Consider the following 24,628-nt stretch of genomic DNA (forward strand, 5'->3'; position numbering starts at 1 on the left):
TAGCCTGATCTGGTCACATCTCAGAAGCTAAGCAGGGTCAGCCCTGGTTAGTATTTGGCTGGGAGACCACCAAGGAATACCAGGGTTGTTGTGCAGAGGAAGGAACTGGCAAAACCACCTCTGTTAATCTCTTGCCATGAAAACCCCCAAAAGGGGTCGTCATAAGTCGGCTGCGACTTGACGGCACTTTACACACCCAATGGAATCTAGAGGTCCAAGATCCCAGGTGCTCTAGGTGGCACTCTTGAGCCTTAGCAAGTTTTAGGATTTCTGTCACAGTTGGTGTCAGACAGAAAGAATTGTAGGGATGAGGGAAAAAGTTAGAGAAGTATTTTTTGTCTGTGTGTCTTTGTTGGCTGTTTCGTGCAGCTCTGCTTGTTCTAATATAATTTGCTCTTTCCCTGAATTTCCTCCGGGGCTATTACGACCCTTCGGCTGCAGAGATGCACTAGCCAGCCACACGGCACGTACTCTGGAAAAACCTTCTTGCAAGCCACATCAGACTCTCCCTACAGGTACCAGATGGATCTTACCTATCTGTCTCTGGAACAAGGGGCGGGAGAATGCCCCTCCGGGAATCCCGCCGTGGGAGCTGCTGATGCTCAGAGCCCAGTGTCTTGACGCTCTCTTGGTCTGAGTCCAGGACGCTTTCCACTGCGAGAGGGGGGAGCTTTGGCACAGACGTGTCCTGCAGGGCAAACAGCAGACGTGCCCAGAGAGTTAAGCAGCTTCCGTCAAGGCAATACAACTAAACTTCTCCAGCAACAGTTTAGGTTTATGAGCTGAAGTATGATGGTAAAATGGCAACTGCCCTGACTTTTTAAAGCACCGGGAAAGAAGAGTTCAGTTCCTAGCTTTGCTTTTTTTCTTGGTTCTCATCTTCTCCTTTCTTTGGGATAATTCCACTAAAATGCACCTTTGAGGTGTGGATGCATAACCCTTGGGTGCAACTGGCTTATACATTGTGACAACTGCCTGATTTGAAATCCACTGAGAATGGCTAGGTTGGGAAAGCCCTGCCTTGGCTTGTTTTTTTTTTGTTTTTTTTTTTAAACGTCAATGGGATTTCACAGGGAAAGGACACCAGTAGGGAGAAGTCTGTGTCCCTTTGTTTGAGAATTTAACCCAAAGGCCAGGAGTTTTACAAGGCCAGGCCAGCCCAGGCACTCGCTGCCTAGTAGGCCCAGGCCTCTGAAATGTGCAGACCCTTTGACCTGGGGGGGGGGGGGGAGAAGACTGGCAAGTGGATGGAGACACTGCCAAATAGCTGCGCTGTGCACGTGGGTCAGACGTGGTGGCACAGTACCTTTAAGGCTCTAGCAGCTGCACGGTCAATGGCTGCCACACGGTCCAAGCTGCCCTCCTCCAGCTCGTGCAGGTAGGCTTGATACAGTTCTTCCAGGTGGGACGGCACCAACAGCTGAGACTCTGGCAGGAGGAGAGCGAGAGGGAGAGTGGTCAAAAACAACTCAGGAATCAACGCAGCTCTGGCCTGTGGTAGAAACCGTGGTCCTCCGACAGCCAGGAGGACAGATAACCCTGGTTAAGAAATATATTGTGCAAGGGCAACCGGTACAGGGGAGCCAGCATGGTGTAGTGGTTAAGAGCGGTGGACTCTAACCTGGAGAATTGGGTTCAATTCTCCTCTCCTGCACACAAAGCCTGCTGGGTGACCTTGGGCAAGTCACAGTTCTCTCAGAGCTCTCTCAGCCCACACGGGGAAATGGCAAACCACCTCCAAAAGACCTTTACCTTGAAAACCCTACAACGTCACCGTAAGTAAGCTGTGACTAGACGTCACTTTCAGCCACACCACAGCTGGTACAGGAAATTGATGCCATGATTTAATCAGCCTAAGCCAGGGCATCACACTGCAGGATAACAACACTGAGCTGTGCCGGAGTTGTGACTTGCTGGGTGGTCATGCAAAAGAATCTCAGCTAGGCAGTCTGCGTCTGACTGAAAGGACAGGGCCTAATCCTTGTTGTGGGATTTGGAATGGTCAGATATTGAAAGCTAAGCAGGGTCGGTACTTGGATGGGAGACCACCAAGGAAGACTTTGCAGAGGCAGGCAATGGCAAACCATCTCTGCTTACTCACTTGCCTTGAAAACTCTATGGGTTGTCGTAAGTCAGCTGCAACTTGACGACACACACACAAAATATGTTGTGTGTTGCTTCAGGGAGAGCAGATTTTCACACAAACACCTCCTTCTACTTTAGACAAACACACAGACCCCTAAAAATCTCTGTGAGGTAGGAAATGGAGCTTCCTCTAGCACTGCACTGATACGGAGTGTCACAGCTACCTACTTGGTCCTCAGCTGCCCTGTGCCAAGGTTTGCTGAGAGCCAAGGGATACTGGTCTAAAAAACCTTTCCCTCCCATTCCCCCTTTTACTTGGGGTGGTTACTTCAGTACTCTCTTCCCTCCTGGGAAGTAATTTTAGGATCTACTTGTCCCCATTACCATAGATAAACCTGAGTTATTCTTGGGGCATATTTACAGGTAAGCACCTATGAATGCAAATACAGCGTATTCTGAAAGACAACTCTGAGCTGTGGTTGTGGCCCTACCATGAATTATCTGTCTCTGTTCATGAATGATGCGGTGGCAAAGGTGGTGGCGGCGCTCGAAGCGGCGCACAGTTCGCTCTTGGTTCCGGATGAGGTTGTCCTTGAGCAGGGCCCCGGACTGCATGGCTGTGTTCTCCACCTCTAGCTCATGTACCTTGCACAGCAGGCTCAGAACCTCCCGCTGCTCTTCAGAGCTGATGCGCCATGGTAAGGCCTCTTCTAGCCGGTGACCACGCTGCCGCACCTCCCAGAACTTCCTCTCCAGCTCAGCCTGGCATAAGAAAAGAGTCACGTAAGGTTTGCTGTTGCAGCCCTGCGGAGGGCAGACTGGGCACCCCACAGAAAGGAGCACTTCCTTATGGCCACTGTCCTAGGCTTCCTTCCCTTACCCCCCGCCCCATTTTAGTTGAGAAGCCCTCTGTCCCCTTGGCCTTGAACACCTTCTGCTTGTGAAGTTTATCCTGCTCTCCCAGAAGAGTGGCAATGTGTTCCCTAGCCAGTGTCACTTCTTGTGGCTCCGGAACATCCGATAGGTCATCGCCAGTGTCGGAATCCTTCTCGCATTCATCTTTGCTGTAGCTCTCTTTCCTTTGTTCTTCTTGCCATTTCTGGGCCCGACGTGTCTTCTCCTGCTCCCAGCTGGAAGGTGGGGAGGAAAGAAGGTGGAGGGACTGCATCAGGACCATGACCTGGCAGGACACAAGCCACAGGGACCCCCAGTACATTATCTGCTACCCTTACTAAAAGAATTGGGCCTGGGCAACCCAACCAACTCCAGAACACGTTGTGCCCACTGTCGGCTCCCTTCTTACTCGGCAACGGTGAGCAGATGGCGGGAGCTCTCGATTTGGATCTCCATGTAATTGTTTTCCAGCTCCATGAGGTGGCGCCGCACGTCCATCTGTTCCCGGAAGGAGCTAATCAGCTGTTCTCTCAGTTGGTCCATCTCCTGCCTCTCAAAGGGGTTGCCATGGAGTTGAACTTCAGCTGTGACACACAGTGGGTGGGGGAGAAGAACTGCTCAAGTGATGCAAAAAGGCCAAGGAACACGTCAGCAGATAAGAAGCCACAGAACAGCCACATGCCTCTTCTACTCACTCCAGGAACCACGCTCTACCTCCCTCGGCCTCTCCCTGATCACAAGGCTCTTCGAAACCACCAGCATGCCATCTTATTTATCTGCCAGAAGAACTGCTTCCAGTGTAATCTCTACGATATGCTGTCCTCCAGAGAAGCATCAAACCCTCCCACCCCCCTCCTTTTGTGTTCCGACACCACATTTTGTCAGGAATAAATTCACCAAAGACAGACTGCAGAAAACAAATGTTCACTTGAATGCCAGAGGGAATGCCGGAATGCATCTTCATGCGATGCCAGTCAACTCCCTCACCCCCTGCAGGACTCGTTTTACCTTGAATGCTACGGATGTCAGGCCGCATTGGGCGCGGCTCCTGTTGTTCAATCTTCCGTTGCAGCCGCTGAATCTCATTGCGCAGGTCAGCAATGATGCTTGTGTACTGGGCGATGTGATAGGAGACATTAAGAAGATTACGCTTTACCTGCCGGGCAGAGGGAGGGGGAGACCAATAAGAGTGTTAGGGAGCACATGGTTCCCTTCAGCCCCAAACGTGGCGAAATAACTCTGTGGCACCCCACCACTTTTTACTGCTTTGATGTAGTTAATGAATGGCAGTGCTGGAGAATGGTTAGGGAGTTCACGGGATGGAGGGGTTTGAGGAAGGCTTTGCAAAGGAGGTTGCTATATCAAAATTATGAGGTTGCCAGATCAAAAACGCAGGACACTCTGGAGACCTGGTGTCCGTTACTGTAAAAGGACACAAGAAGGGCCTTGTGGGATGGATGAGTCTGAGGTCCACCTTATCCAGCATTCTGCTTCCAACACTGACCAGCCAGATGTTTCTGGAAAGCACAGTGCCCTATGGCTCTGCAACGAAAAATCCTGTGTGTCTTACAGAAGAGTTGTGTTCTCAATGAAACATGCTCCCTAAAAATTTGTGACTGTTGTAGAGTGGGTCAAGCATTCCCATATGAATGTCTGGATCTGGAATGCCAAAGGACTGGCTTGACTCTGATGGGGTAGGTAGGATAACAGCCTTACACAAAAACGAGAGTCCAGGACTCTGGCTGAGGAGCAGAATGGGTAGAAAAGAGGCTGGGGGCTGCAGGTCCGTACCGTGGTGCGGATACTCTTGGCACGCTCAGCGTAGGTCAGGGTGCTCCGCGACTCCTCAAAGGCACTGCTGGCAGGACTGATGTGAGCAATCATCACGGTCCGACTGTTCCCACCTAGGGAGTCCTACGATTAGAGAACAGGGGCACAGGGCTTCATATAGGCCAGAGGAAGCCCTACATCTCTGTAATCTCACTTGTGTGAGATTTATACAAGACCACTCAGAGCAGAAAATGGCACCTGGGAGCTTTTCCCTCTCCCTCGGTTATGAAGAGCATGAATTGCCTCATGTCTTGTCATAATTTTGCTAAACATTTCCCCACAAGCAGCCTCTCTAGGGTGGGGGAAATGCACTTCGCGACATGAGGTAAAAGAGAGAATGCAGCCACAGGGCTGCCCATTTTTGTTCACCATATTTTTAGTTTCAGTCTTATGAGTATAACATTTAACAAATATTAGTACTTCGCCCTTCCCAGTAAATGTCAGGCCTAGCCTGTGTGGTGTACAGAGAATACCAGGCATGGTCTGACAGAGGATGTTGTGCTTTCTCCAGGTGCTGGCCAAGGTCAGCTCTATTGCCAACTATTTGTTTTGACTCTGGACTCTGTGGGAATCGTACCTCAGTGGGAGGGGGGTTGCCATGGCATTCTGATTTTTTCTGTGTTCTCTGGTATAGGCCCTGCACCATGCTTATAGTTTTCATTAGTGCCAACTTGACTCTTGGCTGCTGTAAACCTGTAGATCTTCCAATAAATCAACTCTCTTTTGGACTACTCGTCAGTGGATGTTTGTTTATGGGATTATCACAGGACAAGTGCTCACATTAAGTCCCTTCTTGCCTCAAGAAGGTGATGAGGTTAGCCTTTTTTATATAAATTTTTATTGAGTTTTTATAATATAAAACAAAATAAACAAATACAACAACAATAATATTATATATATATATAATATATATTATATTATATATATATATTATATATATATATGCAGAAAAGAAAAAGAAATTTTTTTGTTTAGTATAGTTCCCAACCTTTTTTTGACCAGGGACCACTAGGACTTTTTTGTTCGGTGCAGGGACCCCAAGGTTCAAAATAAAAATTCAGAGAATTTGAAAATAAACTTTAATCATAACTGTTAGTTAAACATTAAACTTAGAATAATATTTGAATATATTTTTTATAATAGAGAACTTTTAATTGAAAATATTAATTTATTAAGGGTTTATAACTTTGTTTCGCGGACCTTGATTTATTCTCGCGGACCCCTGGGGGTCCGTGGACCCCCGGTTGGGAACCAGTGATCTATATAAATTCAATAACACAATCTTGATTATACCATTAAATAATCTTATAAGATACCCGATAAACCCACCACCCACCTATAACCGTGACCCATCACCCGACTTCCGCAGAAGTGTCGGACAGTTTTGAAAATTTACCCATAAAATATAAAGATATTAAGAAAAATCTAAATTCTATAACTCACTAAATAATTTAGTAAAATCCATTTTTGCCAGTTTATCCCAATATGTGGTGGCTGAGGTTAGCCTTAATATACCAGTTAACGCAGGCTCTGCTCACCCTGCATCCGTGGCAAAGGATGCCAGCGCCACCTACCTTGAGGAGGCGGGTCAGCTTGCTGTCCCGATAGTTGACATACTTGACGCCTGCCCTGTCGCTGAGGGCATTGATACAGTTGCCAAGAGCCAGGAGGGAGCGGTTGATGTGAGCTCCTTCCTTCATTCGCTGCCCACGGTTCTGTGTCTGGAGGAGGAGGAGTGTGGGATGGACGTGAGAATGAGGCCGTTGTTCCGGCAAAGACCCAGCGAGCGGCACGCAGAGCCATTTTTCTTGGTGGCAGTTTTGGGAGTGGGTTGGAATCTATTGCCCTCATAACCACTGCACTCTCTCTCTCTCTCTCTCTCTCTGTCAGGCTGCTATCTCAGTTTCAGTATTGTTTCTGTGTCTGTACTGTACAGAAACTGTCTAAGCGGAACTCTTACAACTAAAACAAGGCTCTGCTACAGTTCGAGAATTTGCCGATGAATTCCAACGACTAGCAAGTAAAATTGTAGGTTGGCCCGAAACCACCCTAATTCACCATTTCAGGGAAGCCTTGCACCCTGATGTTCTGAACTGGTCATACATGCGGGGTGATCCCGATACCCTTGAAGACTGGATTCTATTGGCCGAGGAAGTGGAAAGCCGCCGACGCTTTATTTCTCTAGTCCGTCAAAAGCACAAGGAAAAAGGCACCCAAAAGCCCCAATCCAAGGCACCACCGCCCGTCCTACGAAATCCTCCACGTCCGCCCCAGGAACGTGAAGCCCGATTTCAGAGAGGTGCCTGTCTTACTTGCGGAGAAATGGGCCACTTTGCAGCTGTTTGCCCGCACCACCATGAATTATTTCGTCCCAGCACGATAACCCGAGCCAGAGGTCGTCCACCACGCAGAGGCACCGCGGCCACCCGCAGCGCAGCTCCGGGAAGACCCACACCCTCTGCACTCCATGCTGGAGACCCAGCCTCCCTGCCTACTACAAACGACCCCGCCGGGTCTCGGATTACAAGTGCCCCATTGGGGGACAACCTTCCCTCTTCGGATGAGGAAAATCCATGGAATTCTCCAGCCTTAAACCTGGAATCTCCCCTCGACTTGTCAAAAAACGGCTCCGGTCTGTGGTGAATGGAGCGTCTCCACAGACCTCTCCAGATCCTCCTGCTAAACCGAATGCTCCTACCAAAATCAAAGAAGTGGACTCCACCGTCTACGTGGATGCAGTTTTACAACACCTTAACGGTGGCCCCCAACTACCCGTCAAAGCACTCATCGACTCCGGTTGCTGTCGCACTCTCATAAGCGAAGCCACTTTTGCTGCACTCAGAGCCGAATCTGAGGCTTTACCCGCCCCTGTCCAATTTGCCCAAATGGACGGGAGCCATTTCCAGGGGGGTCCAGTTGATCACCGCACCATAGGGGTGGCAATGGGAATTGGCTCCCACTGGGAGCAAATAGACTTCACTATAGCCCCTATCCGTTTTGAAGTGGTCTTAGGTATTAACTGGATTAAAGGACATAGTCCCAGTATTAACTGGGAAACGAACACTATCTCCTTCGCTAGTCCCATGTGCGACCAACACCGGCAAAACTTTGCGCTGTTATATCCGCCCGTCCCAGCATTAACCTCCGAGGTCCCAGCACCTCCAATCCTACCTAACGTATATCGGGACTTTGCGGATGTCTTCGACCTTAAAGAATGTGATGCCTTGCCCCCCCACCGGGTCTCGGACTGTGCAATTGAGGTGGTTTCTGTGTCTGTACTGTACTGTCTAGCCTCAAGGTCGACCACGCATACCAAGGCCTGGGAATGCTGCTCCTGGGAAAGTGTACTCTGTTTATGTGTGCTGATGCTGTGTAATCACCCGCCATTTACTGCCTTATATTATCGTTCAGCTAGTGAGACTCTCATACCTGCCATAGTTCCCTGTATGCACTGTATTGCCTTTTTGACCAGTAAAAGCCATCTGCTTGGATTCTATATGACTCTGTGGTGATTTCTGGTTCGAAGGGTCAGGAGCTTACACTCTCCAACATTTAAGCAGCTTTCAAAGTAGCAGCCTCAGGAAGGAAAGTAAGGTTGTGAGAGAGAGGCACAGAAGAAACTTGAGCTGAGTTAATCCAGGAGGCTACAACGCGAGGGAAAGGCTGGAATGAGGGAAGAATGGGCAGAGTACGGACACGGCGTGCTGAGGAAGACGGAAAAGTTGGAGGAGGAAAAAGGGACTGTGGGACAATTTTCACTTTCCCACTCCAATGTCCCGACCAAAATAACACGTTCGTGAGTAAAATGGCAAGGAGCTGCACATATCTGAGAGCCGGCGTGGTGCAGCAGAGTATCAGAATAGGACCCTCCTGCCCTAGAATATTTCATCGCTGAGAGGACTGTCCCTTTCTCCTCATACCTGAGAGGCCCTCTCAGAGCCGGCTAAGTCGATCATGAAGAGTCGGCCCACGCGCACCTCCTGCATGATGTTCTTAATGCGACTCTTCTGGCGCACGGTGACCTGCAGCACAGCATGGGACCGTGAGGAAGCCCGGTTGGCTGCTGTGGGCTCTTGCGTCCGCTGCTTATTGCCCTTCATCAACAGCTGCATGATCTGCAAAGAAAAGACGCAGCTGAAGACACGCAAGCATCCTTCTAAACCAGCAGCCATGAATATCACCTGGGGTGGAGGAAGAGGGAAGCTTCCTTGAGTGTTGGGAGCGTACGCATGGGGTCAACAATGGACGCGCAATGTACACGCAGGCCATCATGGCTTGCCTCACCCAACAGGAAGATCAGACTGAGATGGATGGATTTCGCAAATCAGCCTGGAAACCAAGCGGCCTCTGTGGATCCTGCTGAAATTCTGCCCTGACACAACTTTACTGCCCACCTTCCTCCTGCAGCCCCAAATGCTCCCAGACATGCAGGGGAACAGGGTGCCTCCAGGAGCAGGACGAGTGGGGAGTTGGAAATCTGCTGCAGGAACAGGGAACTGGTGAAAATCAACTGCCTCGTCAGCAGAAATGATGGACAGAATCCCACCCTAGCATTTCTCTCTCTGTGCATGTTGCCAAAGAACAACCCCCACACCTCCAAACCCCACACCAGCGAATTTCAAAGACATTGGTGGTAGCCAAGTCACTCGATGTGGACACTGGGACACATTCCTAAAAACTACACATTTTTTATTTCTGAACATTATGCAGGATAAAGCTTTCTGGTGCTCCAAGAACTTAAATAGCCCCTCTTTGCCGTGACTGGCAGTTCTGTACTCTTTGTAACCCAGGATACAGAAAGCAAAGGAACCACAGTTAAAAGGAAAAGCTCTGGCCTGCAACCCTCTCATTCCGTGTACACAAAAAACAAAAGGCAATTGAGTCAGATACATTGGTAGGTGTCATCTGAGAATGTACTTCTGTATTATCCCCACATTATGATATACAAGGGATGCATTCCTCATCTTTTTCCATGTGGGGAATTATATTCAGCGACAGTCTTCCCCTCATTTCAGCTTTCCAGAGACAAAACAATCCTTTTCTCTAGACAGTGGCACCTTGGAAAGAAGTGGAACAAGTTCTGCTTTGGTAATTTTCACCAAAACATGAAATACAGCCAAGGCATTCCTCTGGAGTCTGTACTGTTTAACACGAATGGTGGCCAAGAGGTGCTGAGCTGATTTCTCGCCTCTTAATCAAAATCCAGAAAAGAGGATCACATTTCTTGCCCAGTCCGAAAACTGAAAAATTAAATCAAAATACAAACAGGAACCAATCTTGTTCCCATTTTAATACCTTTCCCATCTCTCATTGAGCAGAACAAACAATCAGGCCACTTGAAAGTGCTCATAGCTCCATCAACAAATACACTAATATAAAAAGAAAAGCGAGGTTTGGATTATTCATAGACCATTAGCCAGGATGCAAAGTGAGGATGTTATTCTGGCAGCATCTCTAACAACCAGGAACTAGTGCTGTTCTGGCCCTGTCAGAGAGTAGAGGCTGGGCAAGTTTAACCAAGGCGGTCAGTTCTTTAAATTTAGCAGGCTGGATCTGAATCTTCACCCAGAACAATCCCCTACTGCCTGCAGTGAAAAGTACAAACTAGGGACGGGCTCTTGCAGAACATGAACTTATTAAGTGAGGTCACTACCCTGCAGAACTGCATATGAAAGCAGCAACATTTCCGGCCCTCTGGTCCTCTCCACTTTTATAACTGGCTGATCCCCATTCACCTCCTTAGCATTGATGGTGGACACTTCAGTAATACCGGCCACTTGGATTATGCCCTTGGAGTCTTCACGCAGGTCCAGGTAGCCAAGGGAAGGGTTGAGCAGATCTCGGATCATCTCATTGTAGATCTAGTTAAGAGAAAGACAGCGGATCCCCGTGATGCGCTGAAGTAGCATGGCAGTCAAGTTTAAGTATTTTTGAGTAAGACACTTGTCCATCTGGTTGGGCAAACTGGAATCATGCATGTAGCTGAGAGAGATACCACCTGCATGACAGGAGCTTCATTCCCTCTCTGCCTCACACACTTCCCTGCTGATCAGAGTGGGGATGTGCTGGTGTGAAAGACAGGAATGGGCCAGCAGGACACGGGGAGGGGCTCCTTGGACCTCCGGGTCTGGAGGGGACTTAGAATGCCAAGGGCTTCCCATGGGCTATTCGGGAGACATTGGAGAACTCCCATATGGCGAGGGAAACCCATAGTGGTACTAGGATGTGGAAGCCTGTTCTGAGGCAGCCTGACCAAGGACATGAGTTGCCATGGGTGCAGTGGTGGACCTACATTTTGGGGACCCTGAAGCTTGAACTGTTATGGGGGCCCCTTCGCAACCAGCAACAATAGGGCAACATCCAACAAGGTCCAAAGGGCCTTGTGCCCATGCAAGGATCTCGAGGCCCAAATGGTGGAGAATAGGGTGGTGGGGTGGAGTCCTTGAAAATGGGCCATACAGCAACAAGGTCTGGGTAACCACTGTTATCTTCTTCAGTGGGGTTGTTCTATGACAGATGTATTGGTTCATTCTCTAATAGAGAGGTAGGAGGTCATCAGAGGGGGCTCGTTAGGATAAAGATGTGAAAATCTGTTTTTTGGTGTTAAAATGCACAAGCAAGTGCAGCCTGAATTGGGAATTCAGATGTCTTTTTATGGTTCCGATTGGCTCTAACCTAAGGGCTGAGCTATAGAACTATTAAGCCGTGCATCAACGAAGGATTCGAGGATCCAGCTGCCAAAATGTAGGCTATGAATAGATTCTGGTGAGCTCAGTGAGCCCATACAGCTGGGGGTTCAGGAGCCGTAAGCCCCCAAGAAAATTTTGAAATTTGACCAATTACAGGAACATTTTGAGGCCATATGAAATGGGTATTAGAACATATTTTAAGGTCAATATTAAGAACTTCAACCCATTGGCTTATGATTCTATCACTAGAATAACCTTATTTTAATAGCAAACGCTTTAAAAAACTCCACTGATTTTGTTGAAAATTTCACTCATTAAAAAAAAGTTGCTTCAGGGCCCCTCCGGGATTAGGAGCCCTGAAGCTTAAGCTTCATTAGTTTCATAGTAGAACCACCGCTGCATGGCTGGAGTGAATTGGGGCCCCCAGGACTGCCTGCAAGAACAAGGGGTTTCTGACAATACAGTTGCTGGAGAGTCAACCCTCTCCAATAACGGAAGAGAGGCAGCTGTCCCAGTTGGACGTCTGGGCGGGGGGGGGGGGCAGAATGCCTCATGCGCCATATATGTCCCCTTGCCCCTTTTGAGGTGATGGCAGCCTTTGCACTTTAAGGGCTGAGGGCCTGCTTGGGGTCTCCACCGGGGAGGGGACTGCTGGGGCCCTTGCCAACTCTGTTAGCTGCCCAGTGACTGATGGCAGGGCTCTGTTCCCTTAAGGGTGTGTGTGCTGCAGTCACAGAACATCATTCCCTGGCCATGCCCTTCCTGTCCCTCAGCTGTGGGTGTGTAGGGCTAGTCCCCACTCCCAGGCCTGCTGACTCCTGATTGGATCTGCCTGCCCTGTTTGCCACGGCCCAGCCCTCACAACAAAACTCCTGGCTGGTACACTATGGAGTGGTTGCTGGGGGTGCTGATGTGTTTGTAGCCTCCGAAACCCAGTGAAACTGCCGGCAGGTCACTGACAAAACCCTTCAGGGAGCAGACTAGCGGTACCATAGTTACACTGGTGGCTGGCTGTGGTGGTGCAGACAGCCCCCTTAGGATTGCACTACCCAAAATGTAATTTTAATGTGATTACTATTTGTATTTTTAAATTTTTCTATAAGCCACTTTGAGCACTCTGATGGTGAAAGTGGAATAGATATTATTAAAGCAAATACATACATATGTAATGTATGCTTTTACATTTTTATGGCATTTGCTCGCTTGTTCTTTTTACAGTTTTATTATGTAAGCTATTGTTTACAGTTGAAAAGTGGAGTAGATCTCTTCTAAATTATCGTTGTTGTTAAGAGTGACAGCTAGTTCAAATTATTTCCAGAAGTATCAGTGAGACCGTATCACCTTACCTGAGGCCATAGGAATCAGAGGAGCTGGAATGGAGACTACTGGCATTATGGTTCAGCCTGTGGAAACAAAGATCTTGTTCCATCAGCCAAGGCTGACATCCAGCTGCATCAGCCTGCAGTGAGCTGGTTGTGTGGATGTCCTAGCCACCTGCTGAGCTCAGTTTTGGTATGCGTTTGCCATTTGCTTGAAAAGCTGCTCTTGCACCAAACGCTGATCTAGGCTGAGCTTGGTGCCTGGCAGTCCAAGCGTACTGAAAACCACAGCTGTCATGGGCTAAAAACCTGAATATGCCTTAAATGGGTGCTAGAGGAGAAACAGAGGCAGGTGAGAACTGGGCTATGGGTCGAGGTCCCAGCCTCTCCTGCCTGCCTTTCCTGCTTTGTTGCTGGGTGGCTGTTTGTTCCAAGCTGCTCACATGTGTCAATATTGTACTAGCCTCCATCCTGGTGTGTAACCAAGGGGATTATCTGTGCACAGCATGACGTGCTCGCCTGCCATAAAAACGGAAGGAATGAATGGGGTGTCTTGGGAGAAGCAACTTAGGGGGTTGGGGGAGGGAGAGTTAAGGACAGCTGGGCAACAGCAAGATTTAGAGCAGAACTGCATTTTTATTGGGAAGGATCCTTCCTGTGCAACTCTTTGCTTCTTGGGTTTTTCACATGAAAGTAAGAAAATGGCTGAAAAATAGAAAATGTGCATCTTTGTAATGAGCAAACAGATGAGAAGCAGAGTTATGCTTGGTGGCCCAATTTCAGTTTCAAAGATACAGTTCCCCCTTAAATAGGGGAACGGAAAATGAAATCCTTTTGCCCAAATCCCTGCCAGATAAGGAGAGTACACCAGAGAATACGCAGAAGTATGTCTCACAGCAGGATTCAATGGACTGGACGGAATTACCAAATAGCCCCATTGTGAACACCCCACAGTCTAAAAGGATAGCCTCACCAGATGAAATGTAGTCCCCCTGCTCAATTACTTCAACTTCTATGCACCCCTCTATTACAGCATCAAAGGAGGATAATCCTAACAAGACACCGGGCGCAGAATGTAACATTATAGATGGGGGAGAGCTATCGCAGCCAGGGGAAACAGATGAGAAGATTGAGGAGGTAGAATTGGTTTCAAAATTGTTAAAAGATCTGGCAGACCATATTGCCAACTTTCCGAATCTGTGCCAGAACCCACTTTAAAGCTTCTGCTGATTATTGTTTGTATCTCATTATGTTGTCAAAGGCAACAGTTTTCTGACCTTAGACTTCACTTAAAATCCAGCTCCTTTGTAAAGAGGTCATATTTTTAGTAGTTCATAAGTAGGATAAGACTGATTTCATACTAACTTGTAGGCACTGACAGCATCTGAGAATTGTTGTGCAAATGTAACCCAGAAGCCATATTTCCTGTTCCTCATGCTTCAAGTGCTAGGTACCAAAAGTATGGGCACGATGGTTGGGATCTTGGCTCGGGTTGGAGTGGCTAATTTTTTCTACCATTTTCTCTTCCATTCTATCAGCTGACCTCCCTTCCCGTCCCGTCCCTCTTTGTTCTTCCCTTCCCTTCCTTCCCTTTTTTCCCTTTCCTTCTTTATCCTTTTCCCCTTTTCCTTGTTCTCTCTTCCTGTCCCTATTCCTTGGAGGACCTGGGACTTTCTGGGTCAATGTTGGTCTCCTGAGTATCACCCTAGATTATCCTCACCATCGAGGATATTTTTGTCATTTCTAAGAAGTGGTTATGGAGTTAGGACGCCATCTTGTTAATCTAAACTGGACAACTGGTTTAAAATTGTATGTTTTAATCTTACATTTATATTATAATATGTTGTGAGTTGTTATTGTTGGAAGCTGTCCTGATCCTGGCCTTGCCGGGAAAGGGCAGGGTATTAGTTACTGTAAATAAAAAACTTTTTAAAACAAAAATTAAAAAAAGATGCAGTTCAGCCTCTTCTCCAAGAAAAACAACACGGGGAATGCCGCAGTTCTAGCAGCACCTCAGAAATATTTATGTGACTCAGAGCACAGCAGGTGAGAAACCCAACGTCCTTCCTGCCTCTGGGCCATGATACCTGGTTAGGCCAACCCTCACACACACACCTTCCTTCTCCTGCCCTACCCTCACCTCCAGGTAGGACATGGACACTTCATACTCCATGTCATTACTGGTCTCCTCAATAGCCCGGAAAAGATCATTGAGAGTCCGAACATAGATCCCAGGTTCATTGTCGGTGCCAAGCATGGTGTAGGTCTTTCCACACCCTAGGATAAGAAAGAGAATACAGAAATTGATGGCTGATAAATAGGTAACATGTTTGCATTTTGGTGGTGGTGAGGTTACCCAAATTTGGAACGCAGCCTTACCAAACGTGGGTTTTAGAAGGGGAGTTTGCTTTATTGATGTTAATGCCAGCCAACCAGTACTATGCAAATCTGGCTTCTGTTCAAACAGAAAAAGCCCCCCCCCCCATCAAAATCTGGATAGAAGGCAGCATGTGTGTCATAACTGCAATAATGTGTTTCCACTGTAGGCTCACAACTGAATTTCTGTATATCTATTTCCGCTCTAAAAATGACTTTCCTGGTATCGGTTATTATCAGAGTGGCTATTCTGGAATGAAGAGGAAAACAGTGTTGCTTACCTGTAACTGTTGTCCATCGAGTGGTCCTCCTTGCAGTCCCACATGGGAACTGCAAGGAGGCCACGAAGATGAACAGTTTGATCTGAGCAGCTAGGCTGGAGTCAGGTATGCTAGAGAGAGGTATGAGTGACACTCTGTCCAAGGATTTAATAAGAACATTTATCCAGTTCTTGTCTCAGATTTACTCTAGAGTTAGTGAAAGGGCTGTTTATTTTCTACCAATCACAGAGCACAGCAAAGAAGGTTCAAAAATCCGTTAGTTTGAAGGAAGCAAAGCAAATGCTTCAAGGGTGCTTTCCCTTGATCCTGCCCTGCGTCACACTCAGGGAATTCGGCAACTTTGATGTCTTTCTCACTCCTTCCCAAGCCAAAACCTAAACGCCTGCAGTAACCAGAGCCTGTTTGTCACAAACTGATGGTGAGATGAAACAATTTCCCTATAGTGTGTCTCATTCAGAGCAGAGCCCGTTCTCTTACCAGTGGGGCCATAGGCAAAAACAGTAGCATTGTATCCAGAGATGACACCTCCTATGAGACCTTTGGTGGTGGCACGGTAGACCATCTCCTGCAGGGGCAGATGAAAACATGAGGGTATCAAAGAAATAAATTGTTTCCAGGGAAACAATGGAATACAATAACCTCAGTGTGAGGAAACAAAGTACACTGAACAACAACATCACTTGTAACGTTACCAGGGTTTAGCTCTTATGCTAAGTTACTGTCCTGCTGCTTGCCTAATACAGGAGAACTGAGATTCTCAAATCCCTAGTGAACCATCCAAGGTCAGGAAGAAACTGATTATTCCACCAGACAGCTGGGTTACAGGGCCATCCCAATGGTACCGTTAAGTAATTTTAGACTCTGGACTTGATTGCTTTCTCTCTGTATCTCCTCCTGCCCCAGGAGTTCTCACTGATTTGAGAGATGTTGATGAAATTTGGCTTCCTTTGGCTTGGAGTATGAGTTAAGCTTTCCAGCTGCCAAATTCCTCTCTTGCTCAGATAGTAAATCTGATCTAAAGAAGAATTCTTCCACTCCTCACCAATTTATTTGTACTTTGAGAATGTTGGGGTGCAATGTTTTGTGGTCTGTTTTCTATCAACACTTTCCAAAGCCAGATGTGTATCTTTCCAGAAATCAGAAATACATGTGGTCATCCTCAGGCTATACCTCTTTGAAGGCATCTTCCCTACATCTCCCTACATTTCATTTATTTATTTAACTTCTAACCCGCCCTCCCCAGCCAAGGCCGGGCTCAGGGTGGGTAACAACATTAAAAATTACAAATATAATGATAAACCAGTAAAAACCATAAAACCACTCCTAAATTATTAAAAAAGATAATATAGTGCCACATAATATAATGCCCATTGCAGCAAGAGATGCCGAACCCAAGATAAGCCAGATCGAACTGCTCCATGTGGGGAAGAGTTAACATGAGAAGCAGCCCTAAGACCAAAAATTATCTTTTCTGGCAGCATTAATTATGTTAAAACTGGAGGGCAAACAGGCCAAAAAGACCTGGTTCTAGAGAACTAAACATCTTGTGGAAAATAAAGGAACAAGGAAACTCATACCATGTTGCACGTAAACATTTCCATCACATTGACTAGAGGGAGGGGAAGATGAAATTTTGCCTCCAGTCCCAACCACAACATGCAAACTACGGAGGAGTTGGCTCTGGGTGTGTGTTTGTGTGCCTCCTTCACTACACAATCTGTCAAACAAAGCACTTTGATGTAACAGGTCCAATAGGAGAATTCCATGTTTTTTACCTATGCCCTGAGCAACAATTATTAGCCACTGGAAGGCAGTGCCCATTCACCCTGTGACAACTGAATAATTGTCTGCTCAAAACCAGACACTCTCTTGTTCCTTCTCTTTCACTACCCTCTTCCCAATTCTCACTCCAGGTGCACCAACTGGCAGAGGAGGGGCAGACCTCACTAAAGAGCTCCAGTTTCACCATAATGTGCAAATTAGCTTGAAATGGAGCTGATGAAACCGTATCTTGAGGTCTGGGTCCCGCCATCCCACCTGCCATCTGGCACTATACCTGAAAGACGCAAGAAGGGGGAGGCTGGGATTAATGAACCGTTTTAGGACTAAATTAGATGTTACACAGCAGACATGGCCAATATGCTCCTGGCATGTCTAGGAAGCGGAGATCAGAAGCAGAGGAATGAGATGAGGCAGGGACCCTTTCCACCCCTGGCTATTTTCTCTCTCAAAATCCACCCCCAGCCACTTTTCAACCACGGGAAGAATACGGGAAGAATACTGAGGTATTCCTCCCCCTGGGGTGGAAAAGCAGCTGGAAATAAGAGGTTTTGACTGGAAAAAATGGTTGGAATCTCTCCCCCCCTACTTTGATCCTCTGATTAAATTTGAACCCTTCTGCATCGGTTTTTCATTTAAAAAACTTTTCATTAGGAAAATGTGTCTGTTTCATAATATCGCCTTTGTTCCTGATGGCCCTGGGTAAGTGGGATATGGACGTGTGAAATTCTGACCTGCGCAGCAGCAAAATCAAAGGCGACATCAAACATGTAGGATTTCTCCCGTGAGCGGTTGGCACGTAGCACATCGTCAGGGTCCTCCATTGGGTCCATCAGGACGACCATCTGCAAAAAAGGGACAACACTGTTTGTCCACATTATAGGTGATGGCTGGAAAGTGCAACAGAGAACGTGCACACGGGCCAAAAGGAGACATTTTGCAGCCGCGTCCACACAGCCCTGCTCTCCAGTCCAGTTTTTAAACCCAGAGTGGATACATTTCCCCACCCTTTCATTGATTCCTTACTGAAAGGAAGTGAAGACAGTTATGCTGACACGGATCAAAATAAGGGTCTCCACATTAGGTTAGAGACACAAGCTCTTTAAAGAGAGTTGAAGATGATGAAGCAAAGAGCATCATTGCTCATGGTGTATAGGGCTCATTTTTCTGCCCCAGTATTCTCTCTGACCAGACAGGGTTTTGTGGTGCCTCAAAAACCTGCAAAATCTATTGGTCCGCAAATCACAGTGGGACAAAAGAATGAGTTGTGTAACCCATGGAAACATTTCCTCTCTGTCACATCATCCTTAACTCTCTTAAATCCTATTGCCTGTCTCCAGCTTAATTTTAAGGAGACTTGCTCACTGGTTTCTTGCTTCTCTTCAGTACCCACCACAACCACTTAAATGAGAATTTTAACCACCCTCCAGGCTGCTTCTATTATACCAGCCTGCCACTTATAGCCAATAGTCTAATTTCCCATTTCATTAAGGTCACACAACGCACAGGGTACGCCCCAGCTCTTTGTTTGGGGACCACTAGCATTTTCAAGACGGTACTCAGATCTGGAACTGGGAAGTAGCAACCCTAAGCTAGAGAACCTGAGGTCAGTGGCTGCAGCAAAAGCAAGCTGGGGCCTGACAAGAAGTTACTGCTCCATTGACCAGTCAAGGAAAGAATGCCAAGTTCTTAGTATTTACACCAGTTCCCCAGTTTCTCCACTCTGGTATATAACTCAATGGCTCAGAGTGCAACAGCTAGTTATTCTTCCTCTCCTTCCTGACACAGTGCAGAACTCTAGGAGAAATGGCATTGAGGTGTTCCAGGAAACATCTGGCTGAGCCTGTGGCCAATGTAGCCTATCCAATGCAGAAGTTAACATCTCCTTGTGTCAGCTCCTCCTGTTTTTCTGGAACTTAGCTCCTCTCCTCTAAGATACAGTGGCTTTTACTAAACAGCAAAGCACCTCTGGATCCCCCTGGGTACTGAGCTTGGAGCTGGCAACTGGCTAATTAGATTGCATAGCTGTAATAAGCAGAGAAGAGGTGCTGGGAAACACTCAGAGGGACAGCTAGCAGGAGGCTGGGTGCTGATAGGGAACCTGCTGGATTGACTCACCTCTGCCTCCATAGTTAGTGGGGAACCTTCAAGATTCTGAGTCTACTAGTTTATAAATTACCACTCTGCTCTAGTATGTTAAAAAGCCTGCTACCAACGGAGGAATAGATGTGGCCAATGGGCAGGCCTTAGGCTTCAATGTTGCCCTGAGGAGGGCCCAATTCTTCAATGGGAATGCAGCCATTACCAACAAGGAACACCTCAAGGGACAGATCTTTCTGCAGTAGCACGGAGCCTGACCTGAGGGCATCAGTAGAACTGGATGGTAGCTTCAGAAAGTATGAGATAGTAACAAGACGGAGAGGCAATAGAGGAAAATGCCTGTAAGTTTTTAGAGCTTTAGCAATGACGGTTACTCTTAATCCAGGCACCCTCCCACCTGTCTAGGAATCATTAATCCTTTGTTTTTCTCTGATCCCTGCCAACCCTAATCCAGGGTGACAAAGGGGACAGGCCCACACTAGCCATGGGGATGTTCATTGCTAGACTCAGGGCAGGTTCTGTTTGCCGGACTTAATCCTTACAAGATAAGCAACTAGGGAGGGAGTTCGGGAGAAGGGAGAGTGCTTGTACACTACTCTTGCAGCAGGAGAGACAAACTTGATTCTCTGCTGATGCCTACATTTGCATGCTTACAAGGAACAGGACAGCATTGTGTGTGTGTTTTCCAGCCACTAGAAATGGGAAGAAATGCCTAGACATTTTACTTTGAGATGAGACTAGTTCCCTTGAACCCCATGGTGCTTTCCCACAATGCTTTCGGTGTTCCCTGGGGGGTGGGGTGGGGTGGTTCAGTAATACCATCTCCAGAAACCCGCATGGAACTAATCATATGCAAGGACTAGCGTTACTCCTAGAGACCCCAATGTGGCTACGAAGCTTTCACAGAGGGTGGGAAGACTTTTTTTAAAAAATGTAATCAACCAGTAGCTGGACTGGGCATCTGCTACTAAAGCAGCAACTGATGTCTCAATCGATGTCAGCATCTGTCCCCTGTAAGCACAGCTTGTCTTCCTTGTGTGTGTACACAGATCAGATGGCCACAAAGAACAACATTAGATTGGGTTTCAGCCTCTTTAAGAGGCTTTAAAAGGGGCTCAGTGTACAGCAATCAACATAATAAGCAGCCTTTTTTTTTTTAAGGTGACTTGCAAAGATGGAGGGATAGAGTAACTGCAGAGCATTTACCAGGGCAACTGAGCAGCCTCTACCAGAACGACTGTTTTATTAAGGATTTTCTAGCTGAATCCAGTAAATTAGTAGCCTCACCTGCTGGTACTCTCAGAGATAGCGACATAATAGCATTTCAGTGAACTTCAGTGCTGTTAAAGGGATAGGTAGGAGCCACCAAGAACACTATGCTCATCACCATAGGGGCTGTTTATACAGTCTCAGTGCTGAGGGATGTCAGGATGATTTTAGCTCATACTTGGGCTTTTCCAGTAGCAGCCCCAATCCTCGGGAAGGGGTTGCCCGGAAGTGTCACCTCTGTCGATCTTTAGAACAACAAAATACAAGGCTGAACTATTTGAATGGGCCTTTACAAATTGATTTGCTGTTGTGCTGATGGTCTGCTCATCTGCTATTGCTTTGTTTGTTTCATTTCATTGACGCCCCATCTTTCTCCTCAATGGGAATTCAAAGCAGCTTACATTGTTGTCCTCTCCTGTCTTTATCCCCACAACAGCCCCGTGAGGGAGGCCTGGCTGGCTCAAGGTTTTAATATTTTTGATGTCTTTATCTATGGAAATGCTTTGAGTGTAGGACATAAAAGCAGTATATTTTAATAATTTATTATTAGGTCTATGACCGCAGCCTTTGACCAAGGGAGGAGGAAAGGAAGGGAGAAGACGAGGGAGGATAGGAAGCATAATACGTAGTAAACATGATAAGGATAATACAATCTTAAGTGAACAATGCTAAAAATTAGGCGTCAGCCCAATAAGTCAGAAAACAGAACCTTTACTGGCATTTACAGTAACAAAACAAACAAGGTAAAGCAGCTAGATATGGATCTAAAAAACGAATGAATAAACAGTTCATCATTAAATTTTATAAAAAACAATTAAATGAGGGTTCCCCTCCTTCTTTCTCCCTTCTTTAGGACCTTGGCCAGGAACTCGGCTACCTGAGTGGTAACTTCGAAGCTTTTGTCATCCGATAAATGGGCTATGTTTCCAGTAGTCATTGCAGTAGTAAATTGTGGAAGAGAACTAATTAAGCTGCATTGAAGCTGTGTGAAAAGTGGACAGTACAAGAGAATATGATGCATTGTGTCAGGTTCTTTGCACTGACACCTACAACATCTTGCTTCGCGTGGTATTCCCTTGTATCTACCACTAACAACAGCTGAAGGGAATATATTAAATCTGGCCAACAAAAATGCTCTACAGTGAGAGGGTATAGTTAAGTTGGAAAAATACTGCGCCATAGAGTTTATTTGATAAGAAAGGCCTAAAAAACGAGGGGAGCAGATACCTTCAGCACCGGCTTTTATTATTTGGGAATCACTGTCCCATATCCATTTTTGGATTGTCCTAAAATATATATAATTCACTAGAATTGGACAAGGAATCAAAATCAATCCCGAGTGATCTGATCTTATTTAAGATAAGCCGAGACCATCTAGAAACAGTGGAGTCAGTATGTAAAGCTGCCAATAAACTACTTGGGGGGCATCGAAAATGAGAGCGTAACCAGTATTTGACAGTAGTGATCCAAGCACCAGATTCTATCGTGTGCAGTCCCAGCTCAGCGCACAGAGAAAAATAGCAAACAGAGTTTGCGACGCCAAGGATGCGTCTCAAAAAAACTGCCCTGAGACGCTCTACTTCTTTATTAAAACCCTGGATCCAAACTGGGATTCCGTACAAAAGTTGCGGGATCACAGTGGCTTGGAAAATCTGTGAGGCGGCCGGAACAAAATGGTTACCCTTCTTATAGTAAAAACGAGTTATTGCAGCCATCTTATTTTTTGCCAGGGTAAGGGACTGATTACGGTGTGCAATCCATTTTAAATTATAATGAAAAGAGACCCCCAAATATTTAAACGTTTTCACTTGTTCGATTTCTCTTCCCTCAATTTTCCAAACTGATTGCTTCCAAGTCTTAGAAAAGATCAGAAGCTTGGTCTTATCAAAATTAATAGATAGGGAATTCCGTTTACAGAATAGGATAAAAGAAGCTAACAAACGTTTAAGACCCATCTTTGAAAGGGATAGGACTGCTGCGTCATCCGCATATAACAGAATAGGGACTTTCTCAGAGCTTAGCTTAGGTGCATGACCATCAGTATTAGCCAAAAAAGCAGGGAGATCTGAAATAAATAGATTAAATAAGGATGGTGCCATTACACAGCCTTGCTTTACGCCCTTTGTCAGCGGGATTTTTTGGGTTAAGAGGCTCCCCTCATCAAATCTAACTTGACAGGTATTGGATGTATGGAGGTTACGTAATAAAAACAAAAGGCGTTGGTCAAGGCCCATATGGCATAGTTTCTCCCATAAAATCTGCCTGTTGACTGTGTCAAATGCTCTTTGAAGGTTGTAGCCCAATAAGTAATAATCCTAACTAAAATAAACTGGGGGCGGAGCGAACTGACTAAAAATTGCCAGAGGTAGGCGTTGAGAGTTCTTTCTTCTTAAGAGCAGCCACTCTGGCCAAAAAGCGGGCAACATTCGATGTGGCTGCACCATTAGTTGAGCCATTAGTTGAGTCGCCAAGCAAAAAAGGCAACACCCAGGCATGTAGAGGGAGGTTCAAGGTGGTGAGGATTGGAGCAAACAAGCAGTATATAAATATTTAAAACTAAACAAATGCTGCACTCTGGTGTTAATGAGGTATGAATAGGTCAGAAGAGGCTGATGTAGAGGCCCAACGGTAGAGGAAGGAATGAAAAGAGAATAAAAAACCTTGTCCCCTCTTGATACAGTGCTACCAAGGGAAGGAGGCCACGGTGGTCTTGAGTTTCTTGGGGGCTCAGGGTATCAGCAGCCTTCTAACTCTGGAGAGAGATGGGGTCATACGCATCACCTCATCTCTCTGCAGAGTTAGACAGAGGACCTCATGGAGCAACACTTGCACTTCATGGGAGGCGCCTTCATGAACAAGAGAGGCTATTTGTGGGGAACATTTCCTGGAAAAAGCATGTTTCTGAAACCTAGTCTGCAGGAATGGCCTTCATTTATCAAGATGAGAGAAGTATTAGCAATCAGTAGAGTTGCCAACCTCCAGGTACTAGCTGGAGATCTCCTGCTATTACAACTGATCTCCAGCTGATGGAGATCAGTTCACCTGGAGAAAATGGCTGCTTTGGCAATTGGACTCTATGGTATTGAAGTCCCTCCCCTCCCCAAACCCTCCCCTCCTCAGGCTTCGCCCCAAAACCGGTGGCGAAGAGGGACCTGGCAACCCTAGCAATCAGAGAAAAGCCACAGAAGTAGAAATGGTAATTCTTATTATGAGAACCTTACAATTACCAAAAGAGCAACTGAGATGTAAAAATCTCTACTCATAAAAAGTAGTTCAGTGTATAAAAGTTTTTCTTCATTCCAACAGATAATGGGGGATAAGGATTCATCCAACCATGTTTTGTTTTTTTGCTGCAAGCTGTCTCATTTCAGTCATAGTGAACTTTCAAACAAAAGGGAAAAGTCCAAGGCAGACTTCACATATCTCAAAAGTCAACTGCAGAGTTTGCATTATTATGAAAAGGACAGTGCTTCCTAAAGCTAACACTATGCAGCTAAGCGATCTCCCAATTAGACAGCTTCTTAAGTTTAGATTTGGAGACTTCATGGGGTGTGGAATACAATTAGAATTTCACATTGGATTTGACAGGGTCATGTGTATGATATCTGTCAGCTTATTATTAGTATTCCTGTTATTCCACGAGAAATTAATCTGAGTGTGGTATGTGTGTGTGGGAATTAAATTCTTGTCATATGACCTTGCTTGCAAAATTCTATACTTGCCTAATTTCTGATTCTCCCCTCTCCCCAAAAAAACCTAAGTATTGAATGTGGGACAATTTTTAAAGGTATAGATGTATGGAAAACAACAACTCTTTTTGGCCTTTAACACTTACATGGTTTGAACTCTGGTTCGTTTCAAATAAACCCTTTTGATCTATTATTTTGCAAAGGTAGCTCTTCTGCTTTCAAGATCAGGTTGCCAAGCATGAGGTGCAGGGCCTTCTCATTGGTGGTGCCATAAATGTAAAATTCCTTCCCTTGAGAAGTGCAGATAAACCTAAGTT

At 46.3% G+C, this 24,628-nt stretch overlaps 1 protein-coding gene across 1 annotated transcript in view; it reads right to left on the reverse strand.

Moving 5' to 3' along the window:
- KIF19 (kinesin family member 19) overlaps positions 1-24,628 on the reverse strand; it is a 51,510-nt gene that overhangs the window by 6,203 nt on the left and 20,679 nt on the right. Inside the window, exons 3-15 of the mRNA XM_056848694.1 lie at positions 17,988-18,098; positions 15,952-16,039; positions 14,958-15,094; positions 10,545-10,670; positions 8,730-8,924; positions 6,384-6,530; positions 4,771-4,893; positions 3,988-4,135; positions 3,389-3,563; positions 3,017-3,215; positions 2,577-2,847; positions 1,307-1,428; positions 534-688 (exon numbers count right to left, since the gene is read on the reverse strand). Coding sequence (XP_056704672.1) covers positions 534-688; positions 1,307-1,428; positions 2,577-2,847; positions 3,017-3,215; positions 3,389-3,563; positions 3,988-4,135; positions 4,771-4,893; positions 6,384-6,530; positions 8,730-8,924; positions 10,545-10,670; positions 14,958-15,094; positions 15,952-16,039; positions 17,988-18,098 — 1,997 coding nt within the window. The remainder of the gene's footprint in view (positions 1-533; positions 689-1,306; positions 1,429-2,576; positions 2,848-3,016; positions 3,216-3,388; positions 3,564-3,987; positions 4,136-4,770; positions 4,894-6,383; positions 6,531-8,729; positions 8,925-10,544; positions 10,671-14,957; positions 15,095-15,951; positions 16,040-17,987; positions 18,099-24,628) is intronic.

Source organism: Euleptes europaea, chromosome 1 (genome assembly GCF_029931775.1).
Source record: "Euleptes europaea isolate rEulEur1 chromosome 1, rEulEur1.hap1, whole genome shotgun sequence".
Classification (NCBI taxonomy): Eukaryota; Metazoa; Chordata; class Lepidosauria; order Squamata; family Sphaerodactylidae; genus Euleptes; species Euleptes europaea.